Source organism: Gossypium hirsutum, chromosome A01 (assembly GCF_007990345.1).
Source record: "Gossypium hirsutum isolate 1008001.06 chromosome A01, Gossypium_hirsutum_v2.1, whole genome shotgun sequence".
Lineage (NCBI taxonomy): Eukaryota > Viridiplantae > Streptophyta > Magnoliopsida > Malvales > Malvaceae > Gossypium > Gossypium hirsutum.
In genome coordinates, this window is record NC_053424.1 from 3,713,727 (window position 1) to 3,731,748 (window position 18,022).

Below are 18,022 nucleotides of genomic sequence, written 5' to 3' on the forward strand. Positions count from 1 at the left end.
AAAAACATTAAAAATTATGATATATCAGTTGGATTCAGAATCAGATATATCATATATTTTCAAGTTTGTGGCCGATACATTTATAATTAAATGCTTCCATTTAATTAGGGCGAAGCAAAAAACAGCCCATGGTGCTGTGGCACCCCTCTATTGGGTTTGATTCTTTCTTTGCTTTGTTTAATGAGTTGGGAATTGTTGGGTTTTATTCTACAAAATCTGATTGATTCTTTTAGGTGTGCATACCTATTTTGATGTCTGGTCAATAGCAAACCACATCACAATGTCATACTAATGCAAATCATGGGCCACCCAGAATTTTTCTATTTAAAAGTTGATTATTATACTTTATATTAATGCAAATCACATCACAATATCATACTAATGTTGAAAGCGAGCACAATATTGTCAAATTAAAATAGCAAAATTAGAATAAACTTAAATATTATTATGATATTGTAATGTGAGACAGGAAGAAAGCTAAACACATTGCAATAATGATAAACATTCATCTAAATAGGCTCTTAGTCAGTATTTGGGTAATGGGTTTAGTACCTGCATAATGGGCTATGGGTTTGTGTTGATATTTGAGTAATGGCCTTAGGGCATTTTTATCATAATGAGGTAATGGATTTAGGATAAATATTATAAAAATATAATTTCATATGAAGATTTCAATGCAATAAAAATAATGGTTACATGGTGGTCTAGAGGCCGAAAAAGATAATAATACCCCTCAAGAGAAACGAGTCGTCAAAGGCTCGTACATGAGTTATAACAAGCTTAGCACAAGCCCCATCATGGGGGAGACCATAAATATCATAAGCCAATTAAAAAAAGTGAGGGGGGAAGGCAGGAACAATGAAGGCAATGAGTGACGTCAGAATGGTGTAGGTGGAGAGACAAGGGGAAAGAGACAGTATCAATGGTAGGAGGAGGAAAAAATGATAGGGAAAGGGAAGAGAGTGAGAGAAAAAAAGGGAGGAGAAAGGAAGGAGGGAGTAGCCACTAGCCAGCTGCCAGCTCGAAGGTTGGTGTCGCCATCAACAAGGCAGAGGAAGAAGGAAAGGGGAGCGGCTAAGGGTTTTGGCATGAGAAGGAAAATGAAAAAGAGAGGCAACATTGGGGTAATATTAAATATATAATAATTAAATATAAATACAATGTTAAATTTTATTTATCCATAATTGGGAGTAGGCTCAAACATCAATTGTTTTTCATACTTTTTTTCAAAATTTAAAATTTTACTGTTAGGATAGTTGATATGAAATAGTTTTTTCAACTCTCAATATTTACACTTTTTGTTAATTTGATGGTTACTTTATAATAATACATACAAAATTTAAAAATACAATTTTTTAAATAAACCTAATTTTACCCAAACTCATTTTTTAGATAAAATATTTTATTCAACGCCCTAAACCATTCCAAAATTTGAAAAACTTTTAGGTTTGGACAGATAACTTAATCATTGAATAATACTATTTATAATCCTTAAAATCCTTAAAAGGAAGGGATAATATTAAGGATTTTAAAATCCGATAGAGGGTTGAATTGGTTAATTTGTATGATTCCATTAAATAAATCATTAAAGTATCATAAAAAAATAAAAAATTAATTTAACTGATGGTTCGATGAATTTTTTTCCTGATTCAATTAATCTATGAGTCAACTAATATGATGTGTCTGTCTAAATCGAACCCACCAATTCACGATTCAACTTGTGTATCTCAAACATCTATAGATAATATATGTAATGAAATAGAGGACCGGACCTCTCCCGCAAGAAAAGAATACTTGGCGAAGTATAAGGATATATGCACAAGATTGATTCTTTTTCTTGTTTATTACTCCGCCCCCTTTCCTCTTAATCCCTTTCTTCCCATACTACTCTTCTTCTCTGTTTCTTTTAATTAATTATTTTTCATCGTTTTGCATTATCTTCTAAATTTAATTTCACCTCTTTTAAACAACTAATTAATATTTTTAATTATTTATAAATGTAGTTTATTTAAAACATTTTATTGTTAAAAAGAAATTATTATGAAAAAGACCACTAAGAATATATAGAGAAAGAAAATGACAATCTTTCTCTTTTTGTATGAGAAAAATTCCTGATTTAATTTTTCATTAGCATTGGAGAATCTCTCGTTATTCTCTCTTCCTTTCCTTCTTTTTTTAGTCTCTAATTTCTATTCACGGACTCCATTTTCTGGATTTGAAGGTCAGTTTCGCTCATCTCTCGATTAATTTAGTAAAGTTTGTCTCTTTTTTTCTTCGATATTTATTTTTTTTTGGTTTGCTTTGTATAATTTTTTCTTATTGAAATTATCTGTTTCTCGAAATGGGTTATTTTTAAATTTTTGTCTTATTATTATTGTTGTTTTTTTGGGGAGTATGTCAGTGTTTCTGAAATGAATACGCTGTGGCTAGTTCATTTTGTGAGAACTGAACTTGTTAAGTTAATTTCTTTTAGTAATCCAATAACTAGGGTTCTTTCCCTTAGTGAATTCACATTTTGGAATCATTTTGTTTTAGAAATTATTAATTTGTTTCTATGTTTAATTTTTAAGCATTATTTAGCTGCATTTGCAGGATCCTTTGTGGCATAATATTAAGCAGTGAACTATTATCAATTTTGATTATTTGTTCATAAAGTGTTTGATATTTTGAGCGTACCAAATAATCAAAACAAAAATGTGCTGTTATTTGGTTGGCTTTGATTCAGGAGAACTTTAAGAGTAAATCTAATAATAATAAGTAAAAGGAGAACAAGGGAAGAGAACAATTTTTGGAACACGAGTTATATATATATTATTGATGGGCAATAAATTGGGAAGGAAGAGGCAAGTGGTGGACGAGAGGTATACACGGCCGCAAGGGTTGGATATCGATATAGATGTAGATATTAAGAAGCTGAGAAAGCTGATACTTGATTCAAAGCTCGCTCCGTGTTATCCCGGGGATGAAGAGTGTTGTTCTGATCTTGAAGAATGCCCAATTTGCTTTTTGGTATGCATTTATGTCATTGGCTTTCTGTTCCTCTCATATCATAAATTTTATAATCTTTCATCCTTTTGCTTTATTAGTGACTGCATATGATTTTTTTTCCATTCATTGCAGTATTATCCGAGTCTCAACAGATCAAGATGTTGCAGGAAAAGTATTTGTACAGGTAAACCATCGGTGATTTTTCTGATCGATACTTAGTGATACTGCTGATTGAAATTTTGACACATTTTGTTTGAACCAGAATGTTTTCTGCAGATGAAGAATCCTAATTCAGCTCGTCCTACACAGTATCCTTCACATTAATGACATTGACTACAAAACATTTCAATTTGATTAGTTGTCTATGTACTTGTATACCGATGTTTGCGTTCTTTGACTTTTGAGGTGTCCATTCTGCAAAACCCCAAACTATGCTGTGGAGTATAGAGGTGTGAAAACAAAAGAAGAAAAAGGCATGGAGCAAATTGTAAGACCACCTTCTCTCTCCCAAACAAACAAAGAAAGGTGTAAAATCCTCCTATGGTTTTCATTAGATAGAAAATGGATTTATTATTTTTTGTTTGAATTGAGCAGGAAGAACAACGTGTATTAGAAGCACAACTTAGAATGAGGCAGCAGGAACTTCAGGATGAAGAAGAAAGAATGCAGAAAAGACGAGAATCGAGTACTTCAACTGGTGTTGCACCAGGAGAAGTTCAAAACAGTTCGGTTGCAGGTATCGTTATATTGTGGTTCTGTTTTCCACTTATATTGATTCTTCATTCCTTCTAGCATTGTACTATCTTGGATTTTTTTTCCCTTTATTTTTCTTCTTATTTGCAGCTCGTTCATCTGGTGCGGAGGAAGTAGTTTCTTTTCAAGATTCACAACCTGCCTTGATGATTAAACAACCTTCAAATCCTAGGTCAAACAGGTAGGTAGAGTATTTTTATAGCTTTCCTTCCTTACATAGAATTCACTGTTCATGCTTATGAAAAAGGGGGGGGGCATAGAGTATAGTTGTTAATTCATGTCCGCATTAGTTTATTTACTTTATAATCAAATTATGGAACTCGTGTAGAAAGATTGTTCTTAGTGTTTCTCTTTCAAGTTTTATTGAGGCGAGAGTATAATGTATGTTTTTGCTTAGATTTCTTCAAAGAGTAAAATTGTACTCCTTACTCAGCTATTACTGTTTTTCTTTCTGGAGTTGCAAGGCCATGGTAAAAAAAGAGCTGAAGGAGCTAATCTGAAAGTGGATTTGGAGGTCAAATCTTTAGTGTTGAAATGAAACATATGTTTCAACTTTCAATGATTTCTAGTAGATTCCAGTCCTTCACCAATCCTGTCTCTTGTTTAAAACATGGTTTAGGTCAAATGAAAAATATCCGCACCATTCACCAGTGGTTTTGAGATCAAATTATTACATTATATGCATGGCATACAAGGAAAGAAGAGAGTATGAATGAGTGTTTAAAGGATGAGGGTTAGACCTGTTGGGAACAGATTAAATGACCTTTTGACAGATAAAGAGGAGTCCTAGAATTGCCTTCATGTGAACTTGTGATTGATAATAATGGAAGATATTATTGTCATGAGAAGAATTTCAAAGAGGATATGGGTGAAAACTATAAAAGAAATTAATTTTACTTAGATTACTGAGTGAGGATCTCGTCCATATTAGAGTACTAACTCTATGTGCTGAGAAAAATATGACGTATTTATTTTTTCTGTTGTACCTATTTCTTTTGTGGGGAGGAAATCTGCTCATCTATCTTAGACAGTGCAAAGTAGTCAACGGATGCACTGAACTTTGTTACTCGAACCTGGTGCAAAGAAGTAAATCCATCTTAGTTGGTAACTGAAAGTTCTATTATCTACAAAAATAATTACTGTACATAGCAGTAAATCTCTTCATTTGTTTTTTGAATGCACCGAAATTTTCTGTTGGTGTAAAAAGAATGAAGCCAACAATTCATATTTTCGTAGTTTCAAAGTTTGTTATTACAATCTTGGTTTCTATGAAAGGTTTGTGGCAAAAAGTGAATGGTATTAAGAACTGATATGATGCTGGGTACATTCCATTGTGGCAAACTTGTCTTATTTGCTTTTGAACAAAAACGATAAGACATTATGTTGTTTAACAATGCACAAGTACCACACACTCTCTCTCGGGCCTAAAAAAGTTTGTTCTTTGTTGAACTTATGTTCCGGGAAGAATCTGATTGAATCTTTTATGACTATCTTGTGTCAAATCCTAAAATTTCAGGGATGAGTTTGACATAGATCTTGAGGGCATAATGGTCACGGAAGCAATTTGGCAGTCAATTCAGGTATATTTTTTAAACTTGGTAAGTTATATGTATGAAACTAATTGCTGAATTCAAGCATTTAGCGGCTGTAAGAAAACCCATACTTGTTAGTTTAAACAAAGTGTGCATTTGTGTATTGCTTTTCTTTCATGGAAAGTTACTTTTAGTTGTTAAAGGAAGAGGAGGTTGAAAGATTGCATTGAAAATGTGCTTTTATATATTGCCTTCTTTGAATTTCTGTTCTGTCTTTGTTCTTCAGTATTTTTATTTTGCAGTTCTAAATAAGTTACAAATCTCTGTCATCCATAATATATTGTCTGTATTTATTAAGTTAGGCACTGATTTCAGTTTAAGACAATGGTAGAACTTTGTTATTTTGATAGCACCTAAGTGTCTATGGTACTAGCATGCATTCAATGGTGAGAAATTCATGTGAATTTGAGTTAACGGGAAAAGAAAAGTGAAAAAAGCTTGTAATAACTCATAAAAATGTTTAATCTTGTTTTTTGTATAGCATGTCCATTTTACCGGACCATATTACAGACTTGATTTCATTTTCATAAATTTGGTCCCATCTGACCGTTGATTCTTTGAACCGAACTGGTATAGGAGAACTGTGGACACAGAAATTCTAGCTGCAGAGATGCTGCTTCTTTAGTCCAACATGTTTCAGGATATCGTTATATCTCTCCTGCTATGACAACAGTGGCTGGTTCATCATCATCTGCTTCTGCTGGTCATGTTTGTGCGGTAGCTGGCCTAACTGAGTGGCAGCAGATGACTGGAGAATCTTCTCCCAATTATAATGTAAATTTGCCAGCATTCCATATGCTTCCCAGCAGCAGCAGGTTTTGTTGTAATAGGTTGGACCAAGTTGCTGAGAACTATCCTTCTGCACAAAGTCCGGTTGACATGTCAGCCGATGGTGGGATGACACCAGCAAGAGATGAAGGGGAATGGGGCGTAGATCTTGGACCAGAAGTAGCCAAAGCAGGGACTAGCTATGCAAGCTCTGATGTTCCGGCAGATGCTTCTGGGATCTCTATGATACCACCACAAGAAGATGAAATAAGGGACGGTTTTTATAATGTCTCTGAATCCATTGTTCCCGAAAGTTATGAGGAGCAGATGATGCTGGCTATGGCTCTATCTCTGGCTGAAGGCAGAACTATGAGAAGCAGCGCTGGACCACGGTCAAGCTATGAGCGATCATCTTTCTCAAACAGATGATGCTGGCCATGGTGCTACCCAAGTCTCGAACTGGGACAAATTGTACTTTTAGCTCCTCAACAACCCAGTTTAAAGGCCAATGTATCGATGATCCTTTCTTGTCTTCACACAATTCACTCCATACATATAGATGTCAGGAAAAAGTAAACAGATCATTGTAGCAAATGAATGATTGTTTGTTTATCCAATTCATAATGTTTTGGATTTCTTTTCTTCTTCTTCTTTTTTTTTTTTTTAAGCATGTTCATATCCTAGAAACATAATCATATTATGAATCTATTTTTACCAATTTGATTGAAAATGGGCTTGATGGCCCAGTTTTCGAAGACAAAAAATATTTAAATGACTTTATATTAGTTGTTGATACAAGAATAGATAGATGGTAGAGATGAGTGGTTCACTCTGTTTAGGGCAGGGTGGAGAGTTGCCAATAGAGCAGTCGGAGTAATAGGAAGGAAGGAGGGAAGGCGAAGATGTGGCTTGAGGTAGACGGAGAAGAGAGGAGGCGTAGGTAGCTTGGTCTCAGGCTATATTCCCCATTTATATGAAATAAAAAGATTAATTAGCAAAATAGATGGGGTTGTAGATTAATTAGTGAAATGGTTAAAAGTAGGCACCTTCAGGGGCCATCTTCTATGTATATCTCTTGAGCTCAAACGAAAAAAGGGCAAATATCATAAATAGTCCCCATATCTTATCAAACTTTCATAATAATTAATTCTAGTTAGTTTCAACTTTTTTTTTTCAGTTTAAAATACAATATTAATAGGTTTCAAGCCAACAATTTGGTGAGAACAAGTAAATATGTCATTTATTTTATTAATTTATTCTTTTCTAAAAGAATTTATATTGAAAATTTGATAATTTGTAAGGGACTATTTGTGATATTATTTCACTTTTAGTCCAAAGCATAGAAACTCTTACTCTCAACTAAAAGAAGGAATAATATCATAAATGGTCCATTATTATTTTTCATTTGAGCCTAAAATATAGATATATAGAAGACAGCACCTAGAGGTGCCTACTTCAACTATTTCACTAATTAATCTACAAGCCCATTTATTTTGCTAATCAATCTTTTTTATTTCATATATATGAAAAAAAAAAAGTCCTTGTCTCATCCTTAGTCCCTCGGCAATATATACTTGTTATCTCCTATCTCGAGGTATCACTTGTCAAGTTTTTTTATTAGATGCATAGATTGTCCTAGCTTATCTCAAATGAGACATGGTGATTGAGATGTAATGTGTTCATTAATAGCTAGGTCTACTTGTCAAGCAAGTTGCAAGTCAAGAAACTCTTATAAAATGTCCGTTAACAGAGTTTATTCATACCACTTGAGTATTTGATCATTCCGACAATCATAACAAATTTTATATAGTTATAATTAAACTAAACTAAAATATTTCATTATTGAATATAATTTGATGAAAGCAAATTCAATCTTTAAAATCTTTATTTAGATCTAGCTTAAACTATCCGATTCCTAGGCAAATCTAATATTTATGATTAAATAACAAATAACATGTTCACAGTTGGATGTATATAAATATGAGATAAAAATGGTCAACTGTGGGGCACAACATTAAAAATTGAATGGGTTTGGGGTCCTTTGCCCAAAAGAGTAGTTGAAAAAATATGAAAAAATAATTAAATTTCACATGCATTGTCTTTCCTTCACATAAGGAAACCTCATCTACTTGTATTTGATTTCACATGCTTTGTCATGTCTTGGCTCTTATTTTTCTTTTCATAAAATAATATATATATATATATATATTAAGGACCACATCGACCTACATTCCATCTATAATTTTAATATTACAAACAATCATATAATTATTGGATTTTAGATTTAATGAGACAAGAAAATATTCAAACCTCTAATATGTTATTTAGTGGCTTTTTTGGGACCATCCACCATCTCATCATAATTTTGACTCTCTTTAACTATCACTTTCTTTTTAAATTTTTTTTTAATATACTTACTGTGTGATTTAACTTTTTTTTCTGTAATAATAATTGGTTAAGATGTTTAATTTAAGATGATTTTTTTTATCTAAATTAAAGTCAAATGTTTAACAATTAAGAATAATAATTTTATAATAAGTGTTTGTTTCTATGTGTTTTTGTCAGTGCCTCATCAACATATATATATAAAGTTTGGTTCACTAATGTGATGTGCTAGTAGTAATTAGGTGCCATACGTGACAACACATTATTTTCTTAAATGTTGTACGTGTTTCAAATACCCCTAAAAGATATGGGTGGGCAAGATAAGACCATGCAAGTGACAAGCACACATATGTAACGTTTTGCCATGAATGGTGTCAATTACCTCTAATACGTCACATCAATGAATTGTGCCTTAAATATATGTCGATGAGTCACTTTAAGGAGAACATAGAAAAATAAACATTCATCATGGTCAATTTTCTCCCAAATACTTCCCCAACATATTAATCAAAATAATAATTGAATATATATTTTTTATTAATATTATATAAATTTTGATATATGCATATATTTTATATTGTTAAGTGTAATTAATATTATAGCAGAAAAGTTGAAATCACAAATAAGTCAATTACTTGGTGAAAAGTTGTGTGTGTACATTTATAAATATATACAAAAGTAAGACACACGGGCGGATTGTAGATGTGCTCTCCCTCATGAATCCTTCACTTTTTTTTTCCCTCTTTTGTTGAGTGGGTGAAAAGGAAAAGAAGAACAGAAAAGAATATAAAAGAAGGAAAGAGAAAAATAAAATAACAATTTATATTCTTCAGCTGGTTGCAATAATAATACCAATTTAATTAAGATTTGTTATAATAAACGTCGATAATGATGGTACAACGATCGAAGAGTAATAAGAAAAAACATACCAATTTTACGTGAAAACCCTTTTAGGAAAAAACCACGAGGATGTGAAATTTACTAATATTAAAGAACGAATGATACAAGAGGAGTTTTAACTAAATCTATTTAAGGGTTAAAAACTATGTTCTAATCAAAGTCAAATAGAATTTATTTCTTCAACAAGTGACAGAATACGGATCACACAATCTCTAATAATGTCAATTTGTATTTTTTATATGTTTAATAGTTTTACGATTTTTTTCATTATAAATTGGTCAATGTGAGATTTTTTGTAAATTTTGACATATTAAGTTAAAGTTATTTTTGTTTTGTTTTGTGATATAATGCCTAGAGCTAAGTATAATCCCTCCCCAACCCTTATATAAGAAGATAATGCGCTGAAACATACTAGAACCTACATACTCTTACACTACCAACAGTATCAATACTACGAATCAATTGGTAATTACTATTTTAAATTTAAATGATGTATTTAAAGAGTTTGTTTTGTATATTCAATCCCACGATATGTAGTTGATCCACTTCAATTTTTTTTTTGTTTATTACAATGTTATATTTATATATATATATATAAAGTTGGTTCATACTTATATAATTGTTTTCTTTCTTATAAAAAAACAAAATTTTAACTATAAAAGTTACATTTTTTAATAAATAATTTTTTTTAAGAATAAGTGTAATTATTCATTTGGTTTATTTATTTTCTGATTTTCACTTTGTTTATCTTAAAAGATTTTTTTTCTTAAAAATCAATCTTTCATTTTCTTTTAAATTTTCCTACAATTCTGTCTTTACTTCTGGACCAACAGCAAAAATTGACAACTCATTTATGTTGAGTTGTGGACAGCCATTTCCAAAAATTGGGATTTTTCTGAAAAAAGAGAAAATTTTTTTTTTATGTAATTCTTTTATTAGAAAATTTGTATCTACTTTATACCACTTTGATTATACATTTTATGAAGATATTAAGAAGCGTTATAAATAAAACTTCCGTACTTCTACATTTTTCTCTTCTCTCTTATTATTGCTCATAAGTGATAATATAAATTTTGGTTTTTGAAGTTAATAACTAGATTTAGTTTTGGTTTTTGGTTTTTGGTTCATCAACTTGAATTTTATCAAGATTTAATAATGGAGTTAGTGTTTTCAGAACATGATTGGGTTGGTTGGTCAGACCAATTGGATCAAGAATCGACATATTGATCCAAACAAAAGGGTTGAACCGATTGAATTAGAAATTACTCGAAACCAATAAAAATCGAAAACTGAGACAAGAACCAATAGTTGAACAACTTTAATATTTTTTAATTATTTTGAATTTTGAATTAATTAATTATTATTGGTCTAATAGTTGAACTAATCAAATTGATTGAATCAATAACTAGTGGTCTGATCTATTCAACTACTGTTCCAATTATTAGAAAATTGTATGTAACACTTTAAGATTATATAACTAAAAAATTTAACCTTTTTTTTTTCATTTTCAAGTAAGAATATAGCACAGTATCAAAATGTCATGTTATTAAACTTTTATATATTCCAAATATAAAAAAATCAAAATAAATTTAATTGTCAAATTTAAATAACAAAAAAATAAATAAATACCAGAATTAACTTAATTAAGATATTATATTATGAATTCAATTTATACACAAATGATTTTTTCCCACCAATAAGCCCTCTTGCTAATTAATTATAATAATCATGTACGTTTGTTTTCAAAGAGAGACCACAATTACACTTTTCAATTTTTAAGGAGAGAGTGAGAATTAAAGTACATGCATCTAATTACACCTAAATTCAATTAAAAAATTAATTTTATAAAAAAATTATAAGAATTATTATAATTATGAACATATATTAGTGTTTGGGATGGTTATAGAAAAAAAATTATATTTTAAAAATAATTTATGTATTCAATAAAGTTATACAAAAAAATATTATTTAAATCTTAAAGAATTTCTAAACTTATGGTCCAAATATTTATTTATAAAAAAAAGTTATGATTATGTATGAACAATGTTTATTTATGTGTTCATGCTATATATTATTAAAATAATATATTTATTTATGTAATCGTACTATCAACTACTTTTTTTAGATTAATATAATACATATGATAATTTGATTTTAATATTTGTTACTTGTTTAGAAATTGTTTTTATCATACGAATAACTTTTTATAGTAATTAATTTTTTTAAATTATAAATTATGTAATTGTGTAATTATAAATTATACTACCAAACATTATATAAGAAATTACGATATAATTACATTCTATTAACCAAACACATCTAAAAAATTACTACCCTAATCATTACACTTTCATTTAATTAGTCTGTGTCATCCAAATGGACTAATAGGATTTTTTTCTGAGTCTATCAAAATTCAAATGGAACTAGGTTGAACTTATAGCAAGCAAGCTTTTCATTATGGACAAACTATAAAAATAGTCACTTTTGTTTGCCTCAGGTTACATTTTAGTCACTTATGTTATTATTTTGTTACGAAGTGATCACTCTTTCGTTAAGTTCAGTTATTTCCCTAACGGTAATCCTACGTGGAAGTCCAACTAGATTTTAAGTGCCAACTTGAATTTCCTAATGGGATGAGAATAGATTTTTTATTAAATAAATTTAATTAGTTAAAAGTTTTAAATCGTAAATCTTAGTTAAAAAACCGTTTATCTCCCCCCTTTTTTTAGTTTTCTTTTTCAATTGACTAAAAAAGCTATTATTATCAAAAAAAATTATTCACATACAAAAACAAAAGAGGATTTAATGGAGGGTCTAGGTATGTCTTCTTTATCGACAAATTTATGTTCTAAGACTTAAAATGACGTGGTTGTCGACAAATAAGAAGATGGTAATCATTTTTGTTCCTAATCATTGTATTTTCCAATTCTTCATGTTCTTGAATAATTGGTTTCTCAATCCGATTTTTTCTTATCTAAATCAGTTTGTTTGTTCACAATCCCTTTGTGGGTATCCCTTTTTTTATCTAAAATTCTTTTAGTTGTTAATATTCATATTAAGAATTTTAATTTAGGGTTTTCATTAAATCCAATCTTTTGTTTTTTAGTATTGAATAAAAGAGATAGATGAATGCAAAGAAGACATACCTGAACCCTCCATTGAATCCATCTTTATGAAGTAGTCAATTTTGTTGTAGGCCAATTTTGGGCCCGTTTACAAATTACCCGGGCCCATTACATCCCAACCCCAAATAACCCACTTAAATCAAACCTAAAACTACCCAAACCTACCCAACAGACCCATTTTACACCCTTAGCCCAATACTAATCAAATATCACTAGCCCAAAACCTAAAATTAACCTAGCCCAATAACCAAGCCCAATCCCGAAACCCTAGCTCCACACTTGTCTCTGCCACCACCCACCCACTGCAGCACCATCCCCTAACGCCACCTGCTCCACAGTCACCTCCACCGGCCATCAATCGACCTGCACAATCAAGCAAACATGCAAGCAATAGGTTAGGACATTGTAAATGGCTATAAAAAGCCAAGTCTAAAATATTTTTTCTTCTTCGGCAGTTTAAGCAAAAAAAATAAGGAAAACATTCGACTTTTGAGCAAAGAATAGCAATCCTATCAATATTTAAATGCAAGAATAGCATCAAATTAAAGGCAATATCAGAGATCGAAGGATCAAAAGTGTGCAAAACTAAGGTGATTCTGTTTTCATTTTAACTTTTGTTTTTGGGTTTATTCTTTCACACGCATATATTAAAAACATTAAATATATAAAAAATATAATACCAAAAATTTTTTTACCTTTTTGACATAGAATTCCCATGCCTAAGCTGTCAAGGAATACCAAGATGGGAATCAAGCTGACTGTGGGAAAGGGAGCCCGAGCGAGGAAAGGTTTGGGAAGATATCAGCAAGAGATAGTTAGAGCTCTTAAACCTGTACCCCACAAGGCTCGATACGGTTTAGAGTTCTAGCCGGATATACGACAGAGAAGAAAATAATTACAGAAAGATCAAGAAAGAAGGGTTGCAAGAGCTTTAGATCGAGAATTAGAATGGGAGCCCATAACGTACCCTCCTTTGTCAAAAATATTTACATCTACAGGAATGATATACCCCGGGCAAGATAATCCACGAAGCACGCTGCTATTAATTGAAAGGGGTCTTCAGAATGTCAGTATAAATGTCATTGACAAAGGAAATGATGCAATTAAATATGTCTCAATGATACGCCCTTGTCCTCTTGGATTCGTTTTGAACAACTGGACTGCTGTAGATCTCCTTGTAGTTTCTAAGTCTTCTCCAGAGTAATGCTCAATGTTAACACTCTTCTTTTTGTGTGTCCCTAAGTAATAGTAAGATTCTTTTGTAAGAGCTTATGTTTTCTCTTTATCATTTGAATGAACATTAATGGAGATGCATTTTTTCATGGTCTTTTCATTCTCATTAAATTCACAATTTTTCCCTCTTCTCACAGGCTGTCATTGCATATATCTCACATCATGTCATTATGTTTGTTGGTCCCAATACTTTGATGTTCCTCTATAGTTTTCTTTTCCATTCAACTTTTAGGTGCTCAGATATCAACGATATGAACAAACCCGTTACAAATATTGAAATCAATTTCGAGAAAGCTATTTGTTTAGGAGAGTTCGAAGCTGAGGAAAATGTTGAAGACAATGTCTCGTCTCCTGACTTACTAAGAATGGTAGAACAAGAAGATAAACAGATTCTACCTCATCAAGAATCTGTTGAGATAGTAAACCTGAGAAATAAAGAAAAGAGGCAATAAGTGAAGATTGGGACCTCCATTTTAGATAACACCAAACATGATTTGATCGCTTTCCTTCATGAGTACAAAGATGTATTTGCATGGTCGTATCAGGATATGCCAGGATTGGATGAGGACGTAGTGGTCCATAGACTCCCACTGAAACCAGAATATAAACCCATTCAACAGAAGCTAAGACGAATGATACCTGAAATGCTGTTAAAGATAAAAGAAGAAGTCAAGAAACAATTCGATGCTGGCTTCCTACAAGTCTCCAAGTATCCACAATGGGTAGCTAATATAGTCCCAGTACCGAAGAAAGGCGGCAAGGTACGAATGTGTGTGGATTATCGCGATCTGAATCGAGGAAGTCCTAAAGATAATTTTCCTTTGCCACACATCAATACATTGGTGGATAATATAGCCAAACATTCATTATTTTCGTTCATGGATGGATTCTCGGGTTATAATTAGATAAAGATGGCTCCTGAAGATATGGAGAAAACTACATTCGTAACGATGTGGGGAACATTCTATTATAAGGTGATGCCGTTCGGATTAAAGAACGTTGGGGCAACATATCAGATGGTCATGGTGATGCTGTTTCATGACATGATGCACAAAAAAATAGAAGTCTACGTCGATGATATGATCGCCAAATCCAAGGGGGAAAGAGAGCATGTTGGGAACCTCAAGAAGTTGTTCAAAAGACTGAGAAAGTTCCAGCTGAAGCTCAATCCAGCCAAATGTACGTTTGGGGCTACCTCAAGAAAATTGCTAAGCTTCATCGTCAGCGAGAGAGGCATCGAAGTTGATCCAGATAAGATAAAAGCCATACAAGAACTACCACCTCCACGCATGCAAAAAGAAGTCAGAGGATTTTTAGGGAGGTTGAACTACATCGCTCGGCTCATTGCTCAACTTACCAACCTGTGTGACTCAATTTTTCGACTCCTTCGAAAACATAATCCGGGAGAATGAAACAATGAGTGCCAAGTGGCTTTTGACAAGATAAAACAGTATTTGTTTAGTCCCCCGGTGCTAGTACCACCAACTCTAGGAAGACCATTAATATTGTATCTGACTATGTTTGAAAATTCAATGGGTTGCGTACTGGGGCAACATGATGAGTCGAGGAAAAGAGAAAAGACGATATACTATCTTAGCAAAAAGTTCACAGAGTATGAGGCAAAGTATTCGTCAATTGAAAAATTCTGTTGCGCATTGGTTTGGGTAGTTCGGAGGCTCAGGCAATATATGTTGTATCATACGACATGGTTAATTTCAAAGCTGGACCCAATAAAGTACATGATGGAATCACCTGCACTCTCAGGAAGAATGGTACGATGGCAGATTCTACTATCAGAATACGACATCGTTTATGTGAGCCAAAAGTCGATAAAAGGAAGTACAATAGCTGACTTCTTAGCAACTCGAACAACTTAGGAATACGAGCCATTGAGATTTGATTTCCCAGATGAAGACTTGATGTGCATTACAGAAAAAGAGTGCGAGTCATTAAAAGAAAAGTCATGGAAAATGAGCTTTGATGGCGCATCGAATGCTTTGGGGCATGGGATTGGACCAGTCTTGGTATCACTAGAAGGGAACCATTATCCGTTCACTGCTAGGCTGAATTTCTACTATACCAACAACATAACGGAATATGAGGCCTGTATCATGGGACTTCGTGCAGCTATTGAACGAAACATCGAAATCTTAGAGGTATATGGTAACTCAGCATTGGTAATTTACCAAATCCGTAGAGATTGAGAAGTGAGAGATTCGAAATTAGTCAAATACAACGATCTAGTGGCAGGACTGACTAAAGAATTCAAAGAAATAACTTTTAATTACTTCCTCCGAGAAGAAAACCAATTGGCTGATGCCCTGGCCACTTTGGCTTCAATGTTCAAAGCGAACAGAGAAACAGAAATAATGCCTCTTCAAATGAGCATATATGAATTCTCTGCACATTGTTTCAGCATTGAAAAAGAGCCAGACGGACGACCATGGTTTCATGATATCTTAGAATACATCAAGAATCAAAGGTATCCCGAACAAGCAAATGAGAACGACAAAAGAACAATGAGAAGAATGGCAGCGGGATTTGTTCTTGATGGGGACATTCTATACAAAAGAGGAAAAGATCAAGTGCTATTGAGATGCGTAGATGATGTTGAAGCTAGAAAAATACTTGAAGATGTCCATGAAGGAATTTGCGGGACACACGCCAATGGTTTCACTATGGCCAGGAAGATTATGAAACTCGGTTATTACTGGCTGACGATGGAAAGTGACTGAATTAGTTTTGCACGAAAATGCCACAAATGTCAAATTTATGGCGATAAGATTCATGTAGCCCCTTTGCCCCTTCATGTCCTGACTTCTCCATGGCATTTTTCTATGTGGAGCATGGATGTTATAGGGCCAATTTCCCCAAAAGCTTCTAATGAACATCTATTCATTTTTGTGGTTATTGATTACTTCACAAAATGAATAGAAGCCGCTTCGTTTGCCAACGTGACAAAGACCGCAGTTTTCAAGTTTTTGAAAAAGGAAATTATTTGTCGATATGCTTTGCCTGAAAGAATCATTTCAGATAATACATTGAATCTGAACAACAAGATGATGAAGGAGGTGTGTGAGCAATTTCAAATAAAGCATCATAACTCATCACCCTATCGCCCGAAAATGAACGGAGCTGTTGAAGCGGCCAACAAGAATATTAAGAAAATTATTGGGAAAATGATCGAGACATATAAAGACTGGCACGAGAAGCTACCATTTGCTTTGTATGCATATCGCACATCTGTACGGACATCTACGGGAGCAATTCCTTTCTCTCTAGTCTATGGAATGGAAGCCGTGTTACCCATCGAAATTGAGATCCCTTCTCTACGAGTCTTAATGGAGTCAAAATTAGAGGAAGCAGAATAGGTTCGAGCTCGATATGACCAGTTAAACCTCATCAAAAAAATGTTTAAAGGCAATTTGTCACAGACAGATGTACTAGAAGAGAATGATCGTGGCCCACGATAAGAAAGTACGGCCGAAAGAATTCCACGAAGAAGAACTCGTGCTGAGCAAGATTCTTCCAATACAAAAAGACCTGCAAGGAAAATGGGCACCAAATTGGGAAGGACCATATGTCGTAAAGAAGGCTTTCTCGGGTGGAGCTTTGATTGTCACTGAGATGGATGGGAAAGAGTTACCTAACCCTGTGAACTCAGATGCTGTAAAGAAATATTATGCCTAAAAAAAAAAGATGAGATCAAGGTGAAAACCCGAAAAGGGCGTCTTGATTAACACAAAAAATTAGGATGAAAACCCGAAAGGGCTTCCTAATGGAGTAAACCCGGGCTTAAAGAGCAAGGCAGTTGAACAGTGGGTCAAACAACAAGACTATAGTATTTGAAGCATTTTCAGCAGCTCAAAATCTTCTACGCAAAAAGCCATGCTCGAAAAGATTCTTGATTGAAGAACGTGGAAGAGTTCATGCATTGAATATCTAGAGCATTTGTATCCATTGAATGCGATCCCTTTTTTCTTTATGACACTTTTTTACTATCATTGGTTAACTTTCTTCGTTTGCTACATTTGAAATAAATAAATGTGAGGTACCCTTTGTGTCCTTACCTGACCATTTTCATGCATCTCATTATGTGGTTTATTTAAATGATAAATAGTGAAATGACATACTCTGGACAAAAGAAATGTTGAGCATTACCCAGATAAGAATTTGATAAGTACAAGAGTCTCAAAGTAAGGACAAAGTTCAATGAGGGGCAAAAGAGTGATATTTGAGAAACGTTGATTACTCGTGAAGCTTGAGGATGGGTACAGG

General features: G+C 32.9%; 1 protein-coding gene across 1 annotated transcript; it reads left to right on the forward strand.

The window, feature by feature from the left end:
• Positions 1-1,725: 1,725 nt before the first annotated feature.
• On the forward strand, positions 1,726-6,738 carry LOC107932690 (E3 ubiquitin-protein ligase DA2L). Its single transcript, XM_016864748.2, has 9 exons — positions 1,726-2,221; positions 2,726-3,009; positions 3,121-3,172; positions 3,251-3,296; positions 3,394-3,475; positions 3,583-3,724; positions 3,832-3,922; positions 5,258-5,321; positions 5,910-6,738. Exons 2-9 carry the CDS (start codon positions 2,818-2,820, stop codon positions 6,528-6,530), a joined length of 1,290 nt encoding a protein of 429 aa, XP_016720237.2. The 5' UTR covers positions 1,726-2,221; positions 2,726-2,817; the 3' UTR covers positions 6,531-6,738.
• The last annotated feature ends 11,284 nt before the right edge of the window (positions 6,739-18,022 follow it).

Coding starts and splice junctions, on each gene's coding strand:
- LOC107932690 (XM_016864748.2), top strand. CDS start 2,818: ATGGGCAATAAATTGGGAAGGAAGAGGCAAGTGGTGGACGAGAGGTAT. Junction 3,173..3,250: donor CAGGAAAAGTATTTGTACAG/GTAAACCATCGG, acceptor TGTTTGAACCAG/AATGTTTTCTGCAGATGAAG. Junction 3,923..5,257: donor TCAAATCCTAGGTCAAACAG/GTAGGTAGAGTA, acceptor CTAAAATTTCAG/GGATGAGTTTGACATAGATC.